This window comes from Panthera leo, chromosome B4 (assembly GCF_018350215.1).
Source record: "Panthera leo isolate Ple1 chromosome B4, P.leo_Ple1_pat1.1, whole genome shotgun sequence".
NCBI classification, from domain to species: Eukaryota; Metazoa; Chordata; class Mammalia; order Carnivora; family Felidae; genus Panthera; species Panthera leo.
Window position 1 is genome coordinate 52,128,235 of NC_056685.1, and position 13,624 is coordinate 52,141,858.

The window sequence follows — 13,624 nt, forward strand, 5'->3', positions numbered from 1 at the left end:
CCTATGGATTTAGTACCTTGCATTGTATTACTTATTTTTATCCATTTTAAATATCTCTCCTCGTAGATTACAAGCTCTCAGAAGCCCGGGGCTCATTGCCTGGCTCATTGCCGGTACCCAGGGGCACTCCCCAAACATCCCCGGAATGAATGACTTTATCGTGAGAACTCAGACGGCTGTTAAAATCCCCGGCTAGCACTCAAGCTTTCGTTCTGCGTGTCCTGGCGGCTGCGAGGAAGGGGAAGGCGTGGGAAGGCCCCAAAGAAACTCTGAGGACTCGGCGGATCCGGGCGGGTGCCGGGCGGGTACACGGGTGGGGGCGCGGGCGCGGAATCCGCGGCCCGGGGGAGGCGCTACCTCGTGCCGCCGCGCAGGCGCGCAACCGTCTCCGCGTGAATGCGCGCAGTCGCGCGCCTGTCCCCGCGCGGGCTCCGTAGCGCGTGTGTAGGCTGACGCAGCTCGCGGGCCCTCCTCCTGCTCTGCAGCGGCGTCGGCGGAGTTTTGGGCGTTTGGGAGGGGGCGAGGGAGCTAGAGTCGGGAGAGGGAGGCGGCGGCGGCGGGGAGGAGGAGGAGGAGCAGGCGCCGCCATGGCCGCCGCTATCACCGACATGGCCGACCTGGAGGAGCTCTCTCGCCTGAGCCCTCTGCCCCCCGGCAGCCCTGGCCCGGCGGCGCGGGGCCGGGCTGAGCCCCCCGAGGAGGAGGAGGAAGAAGAGGAGGAGGAAGAGGAGGCCGAGGCCGAGGCGGTGGCTGTGCTGCTGTTGAACGGCGGCGGCGGCGGTGGGGGCGGCGGCGGTGGCGGCGGAGTGGGGGGCGGCGAGGCGGAGACGATGTCGGAGCCGAGCCCCGAGAGCGCCAGCCAGGCCGGGGAGGACGAGGACGAAGAAGAGGACGAGGAGGAGGAGGACGAGAGCAGCAGCAGCGGCGGGGGCGAGGAGGAGAGTAGCGCTGAGAGCCTGGTGGGCAGCAGCGGCGGGAGCAGCAGCGACGAGACGCGCTCGCTCAGCCCCGGCGCCGCCAGCAGCAGCAGCGGGGATGGGGACGGCAAGGAGGGCCTGGAGGAACCCAAGGGACCGCGGGGCAGCCAGGGCGGCGGCGGGGGCGGCAGCAGTAGCAGCAGCGTCGTCTCTAGTGGCGGCGATGAGGGCTACGGGACCGGGGGTGGCGGAAGCAGCGCGACCTCCGGGGGCCGGCGAGGCAGCTTGGAGATGTCGTCGGATGGGGAACCCCTGAGCCGCATGGACTCGGAGGACAGGTCAGTGCACTGAAGCGTTTTCCCTTCCCTTCCTCCTTTTGCACTCATGGGCCCCTCAGAGGGGGCCGAGGGGACTTTTTGCTGAGATCTCCCCGCTCCCCAAATCTTCAGCCCTTCCCCCAGGTTCTCAACTCGCAAATCTCTCCTGGTCGCCGCGCCCCTCTCGCTGCGGATAGCCGCTTCCAACTCTCAAACCATTTCCCCCCAACTCTCCTTTCCCCGCCCTCTTTCCCCTCGGCTCTACACTCTTTACGAACCTAAGCACAACTCTAACTCAGAAACAATCCTCAAAGTAGGCCCAGATCCTCTGGCAGGGCTTAAGAGGGCCTTGATGTACACACCTCAGTACACAAGGTTAGCTTCATCCAACCGTGTTCGCGAACACTTGTCAGAACTATAATTGACAAGTGTTTTCCAACATGGCTGGTCTCGCCTGGATTTAACAGAACTTCCTTGTTCGGGGAGGAGACCCCAACTATCACTTTTCGCTACTTAATAGGGAAAAGACTAGTCTTTTATATTTAATCAGTGCTTCTAAAATCCCTAATGTGTGGTCATTAATATGATCTCCAAACTGATTTTAGTAGCTTCTATTTGTGATCAAATCTGGGAGAAAGTTTAAAACAAGTATAAATTATTGTAGAAAAGAATAATGAGTTGATATCCTTTAAAGTAATTTTACGGAATCAAAGAGTTGGAATCATAATAAAATACAGTGTGGAAGGAAACACTCTATTAGTGTGTGGTTTATAATCTTTATATAGTAGTGCTTTAACATGGATGTCATGATTTTAGAGGATAATATTTAAAGTCATGTATTGGAGAGCTCGCTGAAGAAAGTAACATTTTTTTAAAGCTTGTGAGAAATAACGTGGATACCAACAAAAATAAGCTTCATTTTTTTCAAGACATTAAAATTTATTGTATTAGTATGTTTCAATTGTTATTACTTTTGATCACTTTGGAAACTAATTGGTTTTTAATGTACTTTTTTAAGCGCAGAGAACCATGTCATGTATGTTCTGCTTCTAAAGTATACTAGCATGTATTTTGACCATCTAGTATTTTGATGAACAGTAGAATTTTTAACAATCCATATTGATTTGGCTTGAAAAGCTTTAAGTATTCTAAAGTTCTAGAAATTCTGATTGGTAACTGATAAAAAGACCATTTTGGTTCATATTTAATATTATAAGGAATACCAAGCTTTAAATATTATGAAAATACAGCTTTAGATACAGCTAGTGAGGAAAACATCTTGGATGGGCTAAAATAAACTACAAAAATTGTACTAAACTACATAGGCATGGCAGGAAGGAGAATGTCTTCAAGACCACTAAAAATTGATGAGAACCACACAATGAAGTATATGTTATTTATCCTTTTATTATATCCTCCTTCATTGGTACCAGTAGATGTTTGAAAGTTGATATTAGTTTATACAGTTAGCATCTACCATAGTTCTTCCATTTATCTAGAGTGCGGACACACACACACACACACACACACACACACTCACACTTAGTACTGCACAATTTAAATATCTCCGCCTCATTCGCACAACTCTGGTGCAAGATAGGTATTATTTTGACTTCCATTTAACAGATGAAGAAGCAAGTTGAGTGTCTTACTCAAAACAGTAAGTATAGAATGCAAGTGGTAGAGCTGGATCTGAATAGAGTACATTATCAAGTCCCCTGCTATTTCCACTTCACAAGAGTAAAAATACTTCACCTTAAATAACAAGGTGTATGTGTCAGGATTTTTTTTTCTTAATCTTGTTTTTTTTTTTTTTTTAATATCTGTCTACTACATCCCTTTAGGGGATGATGGTTGGTCAAGTAGTATTTCAGGAAGTGGAGTTTTGACTTCATATTTATAAGGTATACACTGGAATATCTAATTTTACATCATATTTCAGAGTAAGGAGTAAGAGATATTAGTGCCACAAGTCCAAATAAGGTTCAGACCTGATAATCAAACATACTTGGTTTTCTTAATGCTTGAACATAAGAGACTACAAAATCTCGTAATCATTTTACTGTTTCAAGGTAATAAATTTATCACTTGTATGAAAAAGCTTTACTGGTGAAGCTGGTTATGGTGGTCTTGATAATCTTAATTCTGAAATGACCCCTTGTTGCCTTTTAAGTTTTTTTTTATTTTTTTAAGAGTCCTTTTAAATTTGGGAAGGAATCATAGTTCTTAAGAACTGTCCTGCAGATTACACTAATCTATGTGGATTTTATAAATTGATTTCATGGTAGGAGGTGTATATTTTGTAACCGATGGAAAGATATTGTGGTTTTAAAGTGCTTTTAAAAAACTTGAGGCATTCTTATCAAAATGATTTTATCATTAGAATTTACTGTTTCTTTTAGAATGCCATTCAGTTTTTCTCACTTTGAAATGAGATCATGCTTTTGAGTTTATCTAGCATACTTTAGAATTTGTTGAAATATCTTAAATATTTTTGACTGTAAGTGCTTTTTAAGAAACATTTAGATATAAAGACTTAGATATGAAAGCTCATGATCCAAAGTGTCAGTCTACAAGTGTGTACTATAAGTGTTGTGTGGTGAACAGTGACTAATTTATAAAATGAATAAATGACACTTGGTACAAAAACATTGGTTATTTTCCCTGTGAGAAAGTTATTCAAAACCAGAGTAAGTGTATTATTAGTGTGTTTATTTTGATAAAGTTAGAAAAACAAATGTAATTTCTTTTCTTTGGAGGAATATTGAGCTGTGCAAGACCATTAAAAACTAGTTTCTCTTTTACTTTGAACCTAAGCTTAAATACTTTTTAAAAAATTACCACTTAAAAATTATAACCTTTTGGGTTACTTTAGGGGCTAATTAATGTTTAAATAGAATTTTAGAATTTAAAATGTCTCTGAAATTTTTTTAGTTGACAAATTCTAGCTATTGAGTCAGATTATACATTGAAAATATTCTTACCTTCTTATCTGTATAAGTGAACTGATAATAACTTTTTTGTGGTTGTCTTTTTGTATATATGTCTATATACATATATTTTCAACTAGAATAGAAACCATGACTTATTTTGAAAAAGCCAAGACTGCTTTTCAGCCACTTTTATCAGCCTTCCTGGGTAAGTCCAGATGTCAAGTAAAAGGGCATGTGTAAGGATGGGATGATAGGGAAGGGCATATAGTTTGAAACTTAATGATCAGGAAGGCCAGAGGCCCTTACCATTTTGTGGATCAAAATTTGGAATCCCAGCCTTACAGGTTGCAAACTTTGAGGTATAACTAACATTGCTCAGATGCTGGCGAGATAGACCTATATTGCCCAATTTCTCATTAGTATGATTTGGAAGATCTTATGATATAGAGGCTAACCAGTCATTCATTCTTTCATTTATTTAGTTCTGAGAGATACCCTGAGCGTGCGGGGGGGGGGGGGGGGGGGGGGGGGGGGGGGGGGGGGGGGGGGGGTGGCAAAAAGCGAGGGAGAGAGAATCTCAAGCAGGCTCCACAGTGTCAACCCAGAGCCCAATGTGGGGCTCTTCTCTCTCATGACCAACCATGAGATCATGACTTGAGCAGAAATTAAGAGTCGGACGCTTAACCGACTGAGCCACCCAGGTGCCCCTTGGACTCCTTTTTAAAAAAAAAATGTTTATTTATTTTGAGAGAGGGCTTGTGCAAGTGAGTGGGGAGGGGCAGAGAAAGAGAGAATCCCAAGTAGGCTCCATGCTGCCGGTGCAGAGCCCCACAAAGGCCTCCATCTTAAGAACCATGAGATTGGGACCTGAGCTGAAGTAAGAGATGCTTAACCAACTGAACTACCCAGGTGTCTCCATGATGAACTTTCAGTATTTGCCTCTTCAACTCTGAAGCAGCTGTCTATAGGCTTTGAAATCATTCTTTAAACTACCTTTTTATTTTGATTAGGGAAAGAAGCTTGTAGTAGCTCTCAGTTTTCATTGATAATCTGTATCTCTCTGTTAAAGGAAGGTATGGCTCTGTGCCAAAAACAAACCATGAAAAAACTACAGACTTCAGGGTTGAATTTATGGAGAGATTCTAAGGGGCCATTTTACTTTTAAGAAACATAAAGACTACTATGTTTAGTCAATTAGAGAATCCTGTGTGTAAGTTGACTTACTAACCAAACAGGTATTTACTATGTGCAGGACTCTTCACTGAGTTTTGTGGAAAATGGGAGGAAAAAATACTTCCCACTTCATGTTGCATATTGCTGTGAGACTTAATTCCAACTGTAGGTTTTGCTCTAGTTCCTAGCACAAAACTTCATTGGCTCTAATGTAAACAAAGTCAAATTTCACACCTTGCCAATTGTATTAGCTGTTTATTGCCGTGTAATAAATTTGTCTCAACTTTAGCAACTTCAGGGAACAGAATTTCTTACCACGTGTGGTTTCTGAGAGGAGTGGAAAGGCTTAACTGGGTGGTTCTGGCTCAGGGTTTCATGAGGTTGCAGTGAAAATGTTGGCCAGCATTGCAGTCATCTGAAGACTTGACTGGGGCTAGAAAAGTGTTTCCAAGATGGCTCACTTATTGTAGCACTTGGCAGGATGCTTCAGTTACTCACCAAGTCAATATCTGTTTGTGTGTGCTCCTGACATAGCAGCTATTTTCCCTCAGAGTAAGTGATCTGAGACAGCAGGAAGAAGCCACAAAGGCTTTTTATGACCTAAATATACCTGCTTATGTTTTATTCTTCCTGTCTTTTTATTCAGCAGAGAAGTTTTTCCTATTTTTCTTTTCATTCATACCCTGTTACACAATAATTCTTTCAGATTTTTTCACTGAGGCCACCTTTTAAAACCCATCAAAATGCCACAACGAATCCTTTCCTGGTTTTCATTTCTTTTTCCTTTTAGTTCTCACATATGTATTTTTTGTCTTTTTTCTCTCCCAGCCTATGGCTCTATTCTATAGGTGGAGAGGTTAGAATATTTCAGTATTAAGAGCATGTAATCTGAGTTAAAGGAAACAATTCAGATCTTTGTATTATGATTTTAAGTAATATCTTTGAGTCTTAGTTTCTTAACTGTGAAGAAAGTTTAGCTTTTACTGTGAAGATTTTAAGAGTCCTGTGAACTTTTCTGAAGAATCCATGCTATTTGAGTGCTTGCTTTATCCTTTTTTGTTGTACAGTGGTATTTTTGAGAACAGGGACAGTTCAGTTCATTTAGATCTTTATCGTGTCTAAACACAGTATCTTGGATATGGTGGGTACTCAGTTATTAGAATTAAATGGAAATGCCAATAATAGAATTTGTATAAATAAAGGAGACTATAAACTGAGGGCTAGGAATTAGTGCCTTTGGTTGGATCATTGTATTGTGGTATTGATAAATTTAAAAGGGTATTGGGTCAGTGTACTCCAGTAAGGCCATTGAGGTCATATGCAAAATTTTATGTGTCTCTGAGAAGATGTCAACAACTTCTATCAGCTTTTCAAAAGAGTTTGGTCTAGGTTAAGAACTACTGCTGGCTCAGTTGGTAGAACATATGACTCTTGATCTCAGGATTGTGAGTTCAAGGCCCATGTTGGGACTAGGGTTTACTTTACCAAAAAACCCCCCCAAAAACCAAACAAAAAAAAAAAAAAACCCCTGCCAACTTAGAGGAGGTCCAGAGGTGCATGATAAATGTTTAAGTGATCAGACAATTCTGAAATTGTGAATTTTTATAAGACACGTTTTTATAAATGAGTATGAGTGTGGAAAATCCAAAACGGATAGTCACCAGAGGGTTTTTTCCAAATCATTGTTAAGGCATTTATTGTATAAAAATGCTTAATATTTTATTAAAGTTAAATGGAAATTTTGAAGTTAAGGAGAAAGTATAAGGAGTAGTGGTTTAAGTCTGTGATTTGAGTCAGAATGTGTGGTTTGAATTCTGGCTCTCACTTAAACTGGTGACTATGAGACCTCACGAGGAGGGGAGACAGACTGCACAAATGAACTAGAAATAGCTAGTAATGATCTTTTGTTGTTATGAAGCAGTATAAGATTTGAATGCCAAAAAGTGCCAGACCAGCTGTTAAATGTGTGGCAAGTATCTGTAAATGAGTGCTGCAGAAACTTGCAAAAGGAAATGCCAGGTCAAATATTTCATTACAAAATCTACATTTTAATCAGCTTTCTTTAACATGTATATCTATTCAGTGGTTGACCTAAAAGGTCTCAATACTTTTTAATGGTTTTTAATATGTAAGCGAAGCTGCTGACCTATTACTAAAAGTCTTTGGGGTATGTTTTCTAGTAATGGTAATGGATTTGCAGTGATCTAACCACATGTTGAGTTCATTTTTATGACTGATAGTTTGCTTTTGTGAAAATAGTGGTTATATTGGCCTTAGAACTAAATGGACAATTTTGGGCATGGATCAGAGGGATGGATGGATGTTTAAAAAAAAAAATCACATTTTGAGCATTTACTCTGGTAGTTAGCATGGTGCTCTGTTTAGTGATAAGAGAGAAATGTGATAGTGCCTCCCCAGATACTTCGTTTTTATTTTAATTTAATTTAATTTTATTTTAAAGTAGGCTCCATGCCCAGTGTGGGGCTTGAACTCACTACCTGGAGATTAAGAGTCCCCTGCTGGGCAGACTGAGCCAGCCAGGCACCCCCAGATACTTAGTTTTTAATGAGAAGACTAAAAAGATGACTCCGTTGTTTCCTAGTTTTTCTGTAAATTGTTTGTGACACAGTACATTAAAATAAAAAGTCAGTGATTAAAGTTTTCGTGGGGAGAGGGCTGAGTTTTAGGGTTAGGTGAGTGATGAGAAATTTTTAGAAAGCCTAAATGAAACAGAAAAGAAAGAGCCCACCATGTTCACGAGGCTTTCTGCCTAGATCAGAGGATTCACATTGGAACTGAGAAATAAGAACGGCTAAAGTGAGATTTTGCATGCCAACACAGATGTGGGCATTTTGTCAGTATAGGTTTGTGAATCAGATTCTTTTTCCTCATCCCAACTTCTGTTTTTGTCAATCCTAGTCACATTCAGATCTTATCTCAAGCATTTTCTCAGGCGAACTATTCCTGATTCTATGTTAGTCACATTGCTAGCATTCCCAGGTTCTTCCTTGACCTTGTTAACATTTTATTATTTACTGTTTATTTCTCCTGCTAGAATGTATGCTCCCTGAGAATAGGAATTGTGTCTCTTGATGATTGTTCTATTCACAGCACCTGGCACAGTGCCTGATGCTTATTTTAGTTTTTTTTTTTTTTTTTAAGATTTTATTTATTTACTAAAGTTTTTTCTTTTTTACTTTATTTTAGAGAGAGCAAGCAGTGCGGGGGTGGGGGAGAGGAACAGAGGGAGAGAGAGAGAATCCCAAGCAGGTTGTACCCTGAGCAGTTCCCATGATGCTGGGATCGTGACCTGAGCCAAAATCATGCCCCTGACTGAGCCACCCAGGTGCCCCAAGATTTTATTTTTAAGTAATCTCTACAGACCTAACATAGGGCTCGAATTTATGTAACCCTGAGATCAAGAGTCACATGCTCTGACTGAGGCAGCCAGGTGCCCCTTAGGTATTCTTGAATGTATTTTGGATGAATGATGAAACTGCTGTGTTACAGGAAAATGTGGCAAAGGTTGGAAATTTTGGGAGCTGGGAGACCAATTAGGAAGTAGTAGGAATAGTACAGGTGTGAACTGAAGAGATTTGAGCTGGGGTAGAAGTTGGAGGAAAAGTCATGCTTGGGAAACAGAATCAAAGGAAAGAAAAGCTAATTTCCTGAGTGCCCTGTAAGAAAAATATTGTTATTATTTCTGAGTAAAAAGCTTTTTTCTTGAGGATTTCTTTGGAACAATAGCTTGCTTACTTTTCCAGGCATATCCAGCACTAAAATAACTAAAAGAAAAGTTGGGTAGTGAAAGGGCATGAACCTTAAGTTAGAAGGAATTATAATTTAACTTCTTAGAAGTTGTTTCCCTGCCTGCAAAATAGAATACTTTCGTGTTGTGATTAAATGAGATGGAATATGTAAAGGGCCTAGGGCTCTATTTAATTCAGAGAGTCATTTATCCTTCCCTTTCTCATGCCTAGAGATGTGAAAAGAAAACTCTGGTGAAAATAAGTGATTGAAATTGTAGTACTGGCTTTACTAGAGACTGCTTGTAATCATTTCATTTCTTTGAACTTCAGATTGATTCTTTTTCTTAAAAGTGAGGGTTTAAACAACATAAAATAATTTGGAGCTCAAATACGATAATTCAGATGTAGACTTGGCAAATATTCTCTTTTATCCTTTAGACAAACCCAGAATATTGCAAGCATGGCTTTGCTTTATCCAGGATCTCAAAGATACTTTAGATAGGTTCTTCTGGGTTCAAAAATCACCGTAATTTATGGTGTTGTATTGAAATATTCATTTGTGTTTGTCTTGTCTAGGCTGTAACATTTTTTAAGAATTAAAATCTGGTTCTATTTATTTTTATACTTCCTTTATTACCAGCTGCACTCACTCACCTATTACATTGCCTATCTTCAGAATTCAGGGATTGGTTGAATTTAATTGCATGTGGATGTACTTGATTACACAATTTCTTCTTTCTTACTATCAGGACTATAAGAAATAAGGAGAACTGTTTTGTGCCTTATATCTTCCCCAAAATCTTTTTAAGTTTTTTTCTTTTTTTTAAATTTAATTAATCTCTAAACCCATTATGGGGCTTGAACTCATGACCCGGAAATTGAGTCACGTGCTCTTCTGAGGCACCAAGGCATCCCTTCCCCCCATTCTTTTTAACAGCATATGTGGAAACAGTATTTGAGAAAAACCGTGATGTTTGAATTATTTATTTATTTTTTGATTTTTGAATTATTTAGAAAGTGGACCTCCCATATTTTGTTTCCCAACAACAAAAAATAAATGCATATACTATTTTAGGAGAAAACTGCGAGTGTCTATTTTGCTTATGAATCTGAGACTCTTGAGCTAATTGAAAAGATTTTATGAAGTTCAGTTCACTGCATCCTCACAAACTGCTAATGAGGCGAGAAAGCACAGACATTATAACTTGCCCAGAGTTACACAGCTCCTTGAGAATGCAGGCAGTCCTGGCTCTGGATGTGGTGTTAGCTACTATACTGCCTAAGTGACTCTTATAACCAGCCTGGACTAGGGAAGTTTAATTAAAATAGTATTAAGTCAGTGGCTATTTTAAATTTCAACCTGTTTCTTTTGCAAAGAATAACTTAAGTACTTGAATTCATTTACATTTCTGGGCCTCATTTTCATTTGTAATTATAATATACATAGCCTGTATCTCTTTTAAGACTATGAAATACAAAAGTTGATATTTAAGTGTTGTAGTTTTTCAGTCTTTAGGGGAATAGAGAGTCTTTATTGGCATTTTATTTCTTTAATTTTAATGCTTTTCTAAGTCCCTGTCTTTCTGGTTTTCATTTATGTTTCAATATTCTAGAAAGATGAAGTGATACTAATTAGAGAAAACAGGGATTTTAGAAGGGCATTTGTATTTCTCAGTAAATACATTTACTAGTTCATTTCTTTTTTTTTCCTTCTATGTACTGATGTTGATATAAACTAGCATTGTAATGTATTCTTTTTTTTTTTTTTTACTTTTTTTATTTATTATTGAGAGACAGGCACAGAGCATGAGCAGGGGAGGGGGAGAGAGAGGGGAAGACACAGAATCTTAAGTAGGCTCCATCCAGGCTCTGAGCTGTCCGGTCAGCACAGAGCCCGATACGGGCTCGAACTCGCAAACTGTGAGATCATGACCTGAGCTGAAGTTGGTTGCCTAACCAAGGGTGCCACCCAGGCGCCCCAAGTTCATTTCTAAATTATAAAACTTATGTCATTGCTTTTTATAAATACTTGTTAAAGTTCTGATAGTGGATGAATCAGCTGTGGAATTTTTTAGTGCTTTAAATTCATGTTGACAGTCATTTGAAATGTCTTTTGAGGTGTTGAGGACTACTGGAGGCATTTTTGTCAGAAATGTGTGTACTGAAATCATCTGATAAAATCATATTTATGATTTAAAACTAACTTAAAAAAAAAACAAGTAATGATTGCTTCTGTATAAAATGGGTGTTATCCTTCACAGCAGATTTTTTTACGTACCGTCTTTGCATATAGACATTTTCCTGGAAATCTTTGTAAGAAGGTAAAAGATAAAAAAGGTAAAAGATAACTCCTTGTAATGTAATTATATTGAAATAGAATGTTTCTAGTATTACAGTGTTTTTGAAGATAATTTCTTGCTGATCTTGTCTTAAACTGTGAAAAATGTGGGTGGAGTAATCTTAAAGAGAGCAATAAACTAGACTATTGCTTTCTGGACTAGACTAGAAATGAGAAGGAAATTTAAAATGATGTGCACAGTGCATAGTAGTGATATAAGAATGCAACCTACTTGTTTTCCATAGGCTATATTTCATCATTGTTGCATAAAGTCCCTTTTGACCAATTTAGTGAATGCTGCTGGGTCTTGAGGAAAAAATCTTTTGTTTTTATTCAGAGAAATAATTGTAGGGATGGAGAGTAGTCTTTTTCTTGATTAGAAAAACCCATTTTAGCTTTTTAAATTACAGTGATAATAGCTTGTAATTACAGTAACAATAGTAATAATAATATCTTGGTTTTGGCTAATGATTTTTAGTGTGCCTCCAATTAATTTTTATGATTATCTCAGTGTGACAAAGCCATATATTTTCCTTGCCTTAAAAATCCTACTTAAATTTGTCACTAAAAGTATGTGAGCATTTACTGTGTGCAAGGCACTGCACTACCTAGATTTAGGAGTTTACTCAAAATGAGAGGCTTATAGGTGATTCATAATACAAATCAACCAGATCATAAGGAAGCAGAATTCTTTCCACCTTAGGTGAGTAGGGAGGGCCTTAGGGAGATGTGACTTGAGCATGTGTAACACACGTAATAAAACAAGCACTTGTCTTTACTTCTTTTTTTCTTTTTTACTTATTTTTTCTAATTGCTTCTGAGTTTAGAGATCTAAAAGCCTGTGGTACCATAGCAGTTTGGAAGACAAAATCAGATGGCCTTACAGAAATCTGATGTGATCTAAATTCTTTTAGTCCCATTTACGACCAATTTCATAATTATTTGATCTTTTTAAAAATTTTTTTTTAGTGTTTGAGAAAGACGGAGTGTGAGTGGGGGAGGGGCAGAGAGAGAGGGAGACACAGAATCTGAAGCAGGCTCCAGGCTCTGAGCTGTTAGCACAGAGCCAGACGTGGGGCTCGAACCCACAAACCATGAGATCATGACCTAAGCTGAAGTCGAACGATTAACTGACTGAGCCACCCAGACCCCCCCCTATTATTTGTTCTTCATAAAGAAAAATGAAAGTGACTTCCCCTTTATCTCTAAACAAATTAATATTTGGAGTTGGATTTTATGTTGACTTTGTTAGGCTCCTGTTCTAATGGTCTAAGTTCTAAATTTGGGACAAGTTCTACCTGAGGATTGGGTTGCTTTCTGTGACCTTGAATTACTTTTTTTATGAAACTAATTGACTTGTAGGAATCAAATTTAATAGTTTATCTTGTTATCAAAGCTATCCGCCTAAACGAGTCAGGTTATATCTAAGTGTTAAATATCCTTTGTGTGTGCTATATAGGTGTGCAAAAGCAAAGAAACAACTTCTTGTGTGTGCACACCAAGTGAAACTGTCAGTTATTTTGATGTATGATATGGGTTGTATTTCAGTATTTCTCAAATCTGTGATTTACTCAGATTTTTCCTTTGTGTAAGTCTGGCAATCAACTTTGGCATTAGTGTTTTATATTTGTCTGACTTTGGGCAAGTCATGTAATTCTGTGTCTCAGTCTGTTTTATTAAGATGAGGATACTAATAGTACCTACCTGATATGGTTGTTGTAAACATTAAATGAGTTACTACATATCAAGCATTCTTCTAGTTACTATGGCTGCATGATAACCAACTCCAACATTTAATGGCTTAAAACAGTCATGTTGCCTTTAAATCTAAGATCTGAGCAGGGCTGGGTAGGGTTAGATCATTCCTGTTCCACTTGGTGTCAGCCTAGAACAGCATAAAGGCTGGGGACTGTAGTCACCAAAAAACTCACCCACTGACATTATCAGTCACACGTGTGGTGCCTGGGTTGAGAAGACTGAAACATCTGGGACTCCCTGGTATCTCTTTCTAGGTCTGTGTACTTTTTTCATAAGATCTCTTCAGCATGGTGGCTTCAGGGGAACCAGATTTCTTTACATGGTAGGTCTGGGCTTCCAAGCTGTGTGTCCTGAGAGAGAGTCAGCTGGTAGCTGTAGTATATGACCTTACCTTGGAAGTCTTGCAGTGTCACTTTTGCAGTAGTCTTGGTCTTGTTCA

At 39.3% G+C, this 13,624-nt stretch overlaps 1 protein-coding gene across 4 annotated transcripts in view; it reads left to right on the forward strand.

Annotated features, from left to right (window-relative positions):
• Nucleotides 1–408: 408 nt before the first annotated feature.
• Nucleotides 409–13,624, forward strand: part of AEBP2 (AE binding protein 2) — a 92,824-nt gene continuing 79,608 nt past the window's right edge. For 3 of the 4 annotated variants that reach the window (XM_042945935.1, XM_042945936.1, XM_042945938.1), the window contains exon 1: nt 409–1,255. In XM_042945935.1, coding sequence (XP_042801869.1) covers nt 588–1,255 — 668 coding nt within the window. In that variant the 5' untranslated portion in view covers nt 409–587. The remainder of the gene's footprint in view (nt 1,256–13,624) is intronic. The other variant, XM_042945934.1, reaches the window with a different exon arrangement.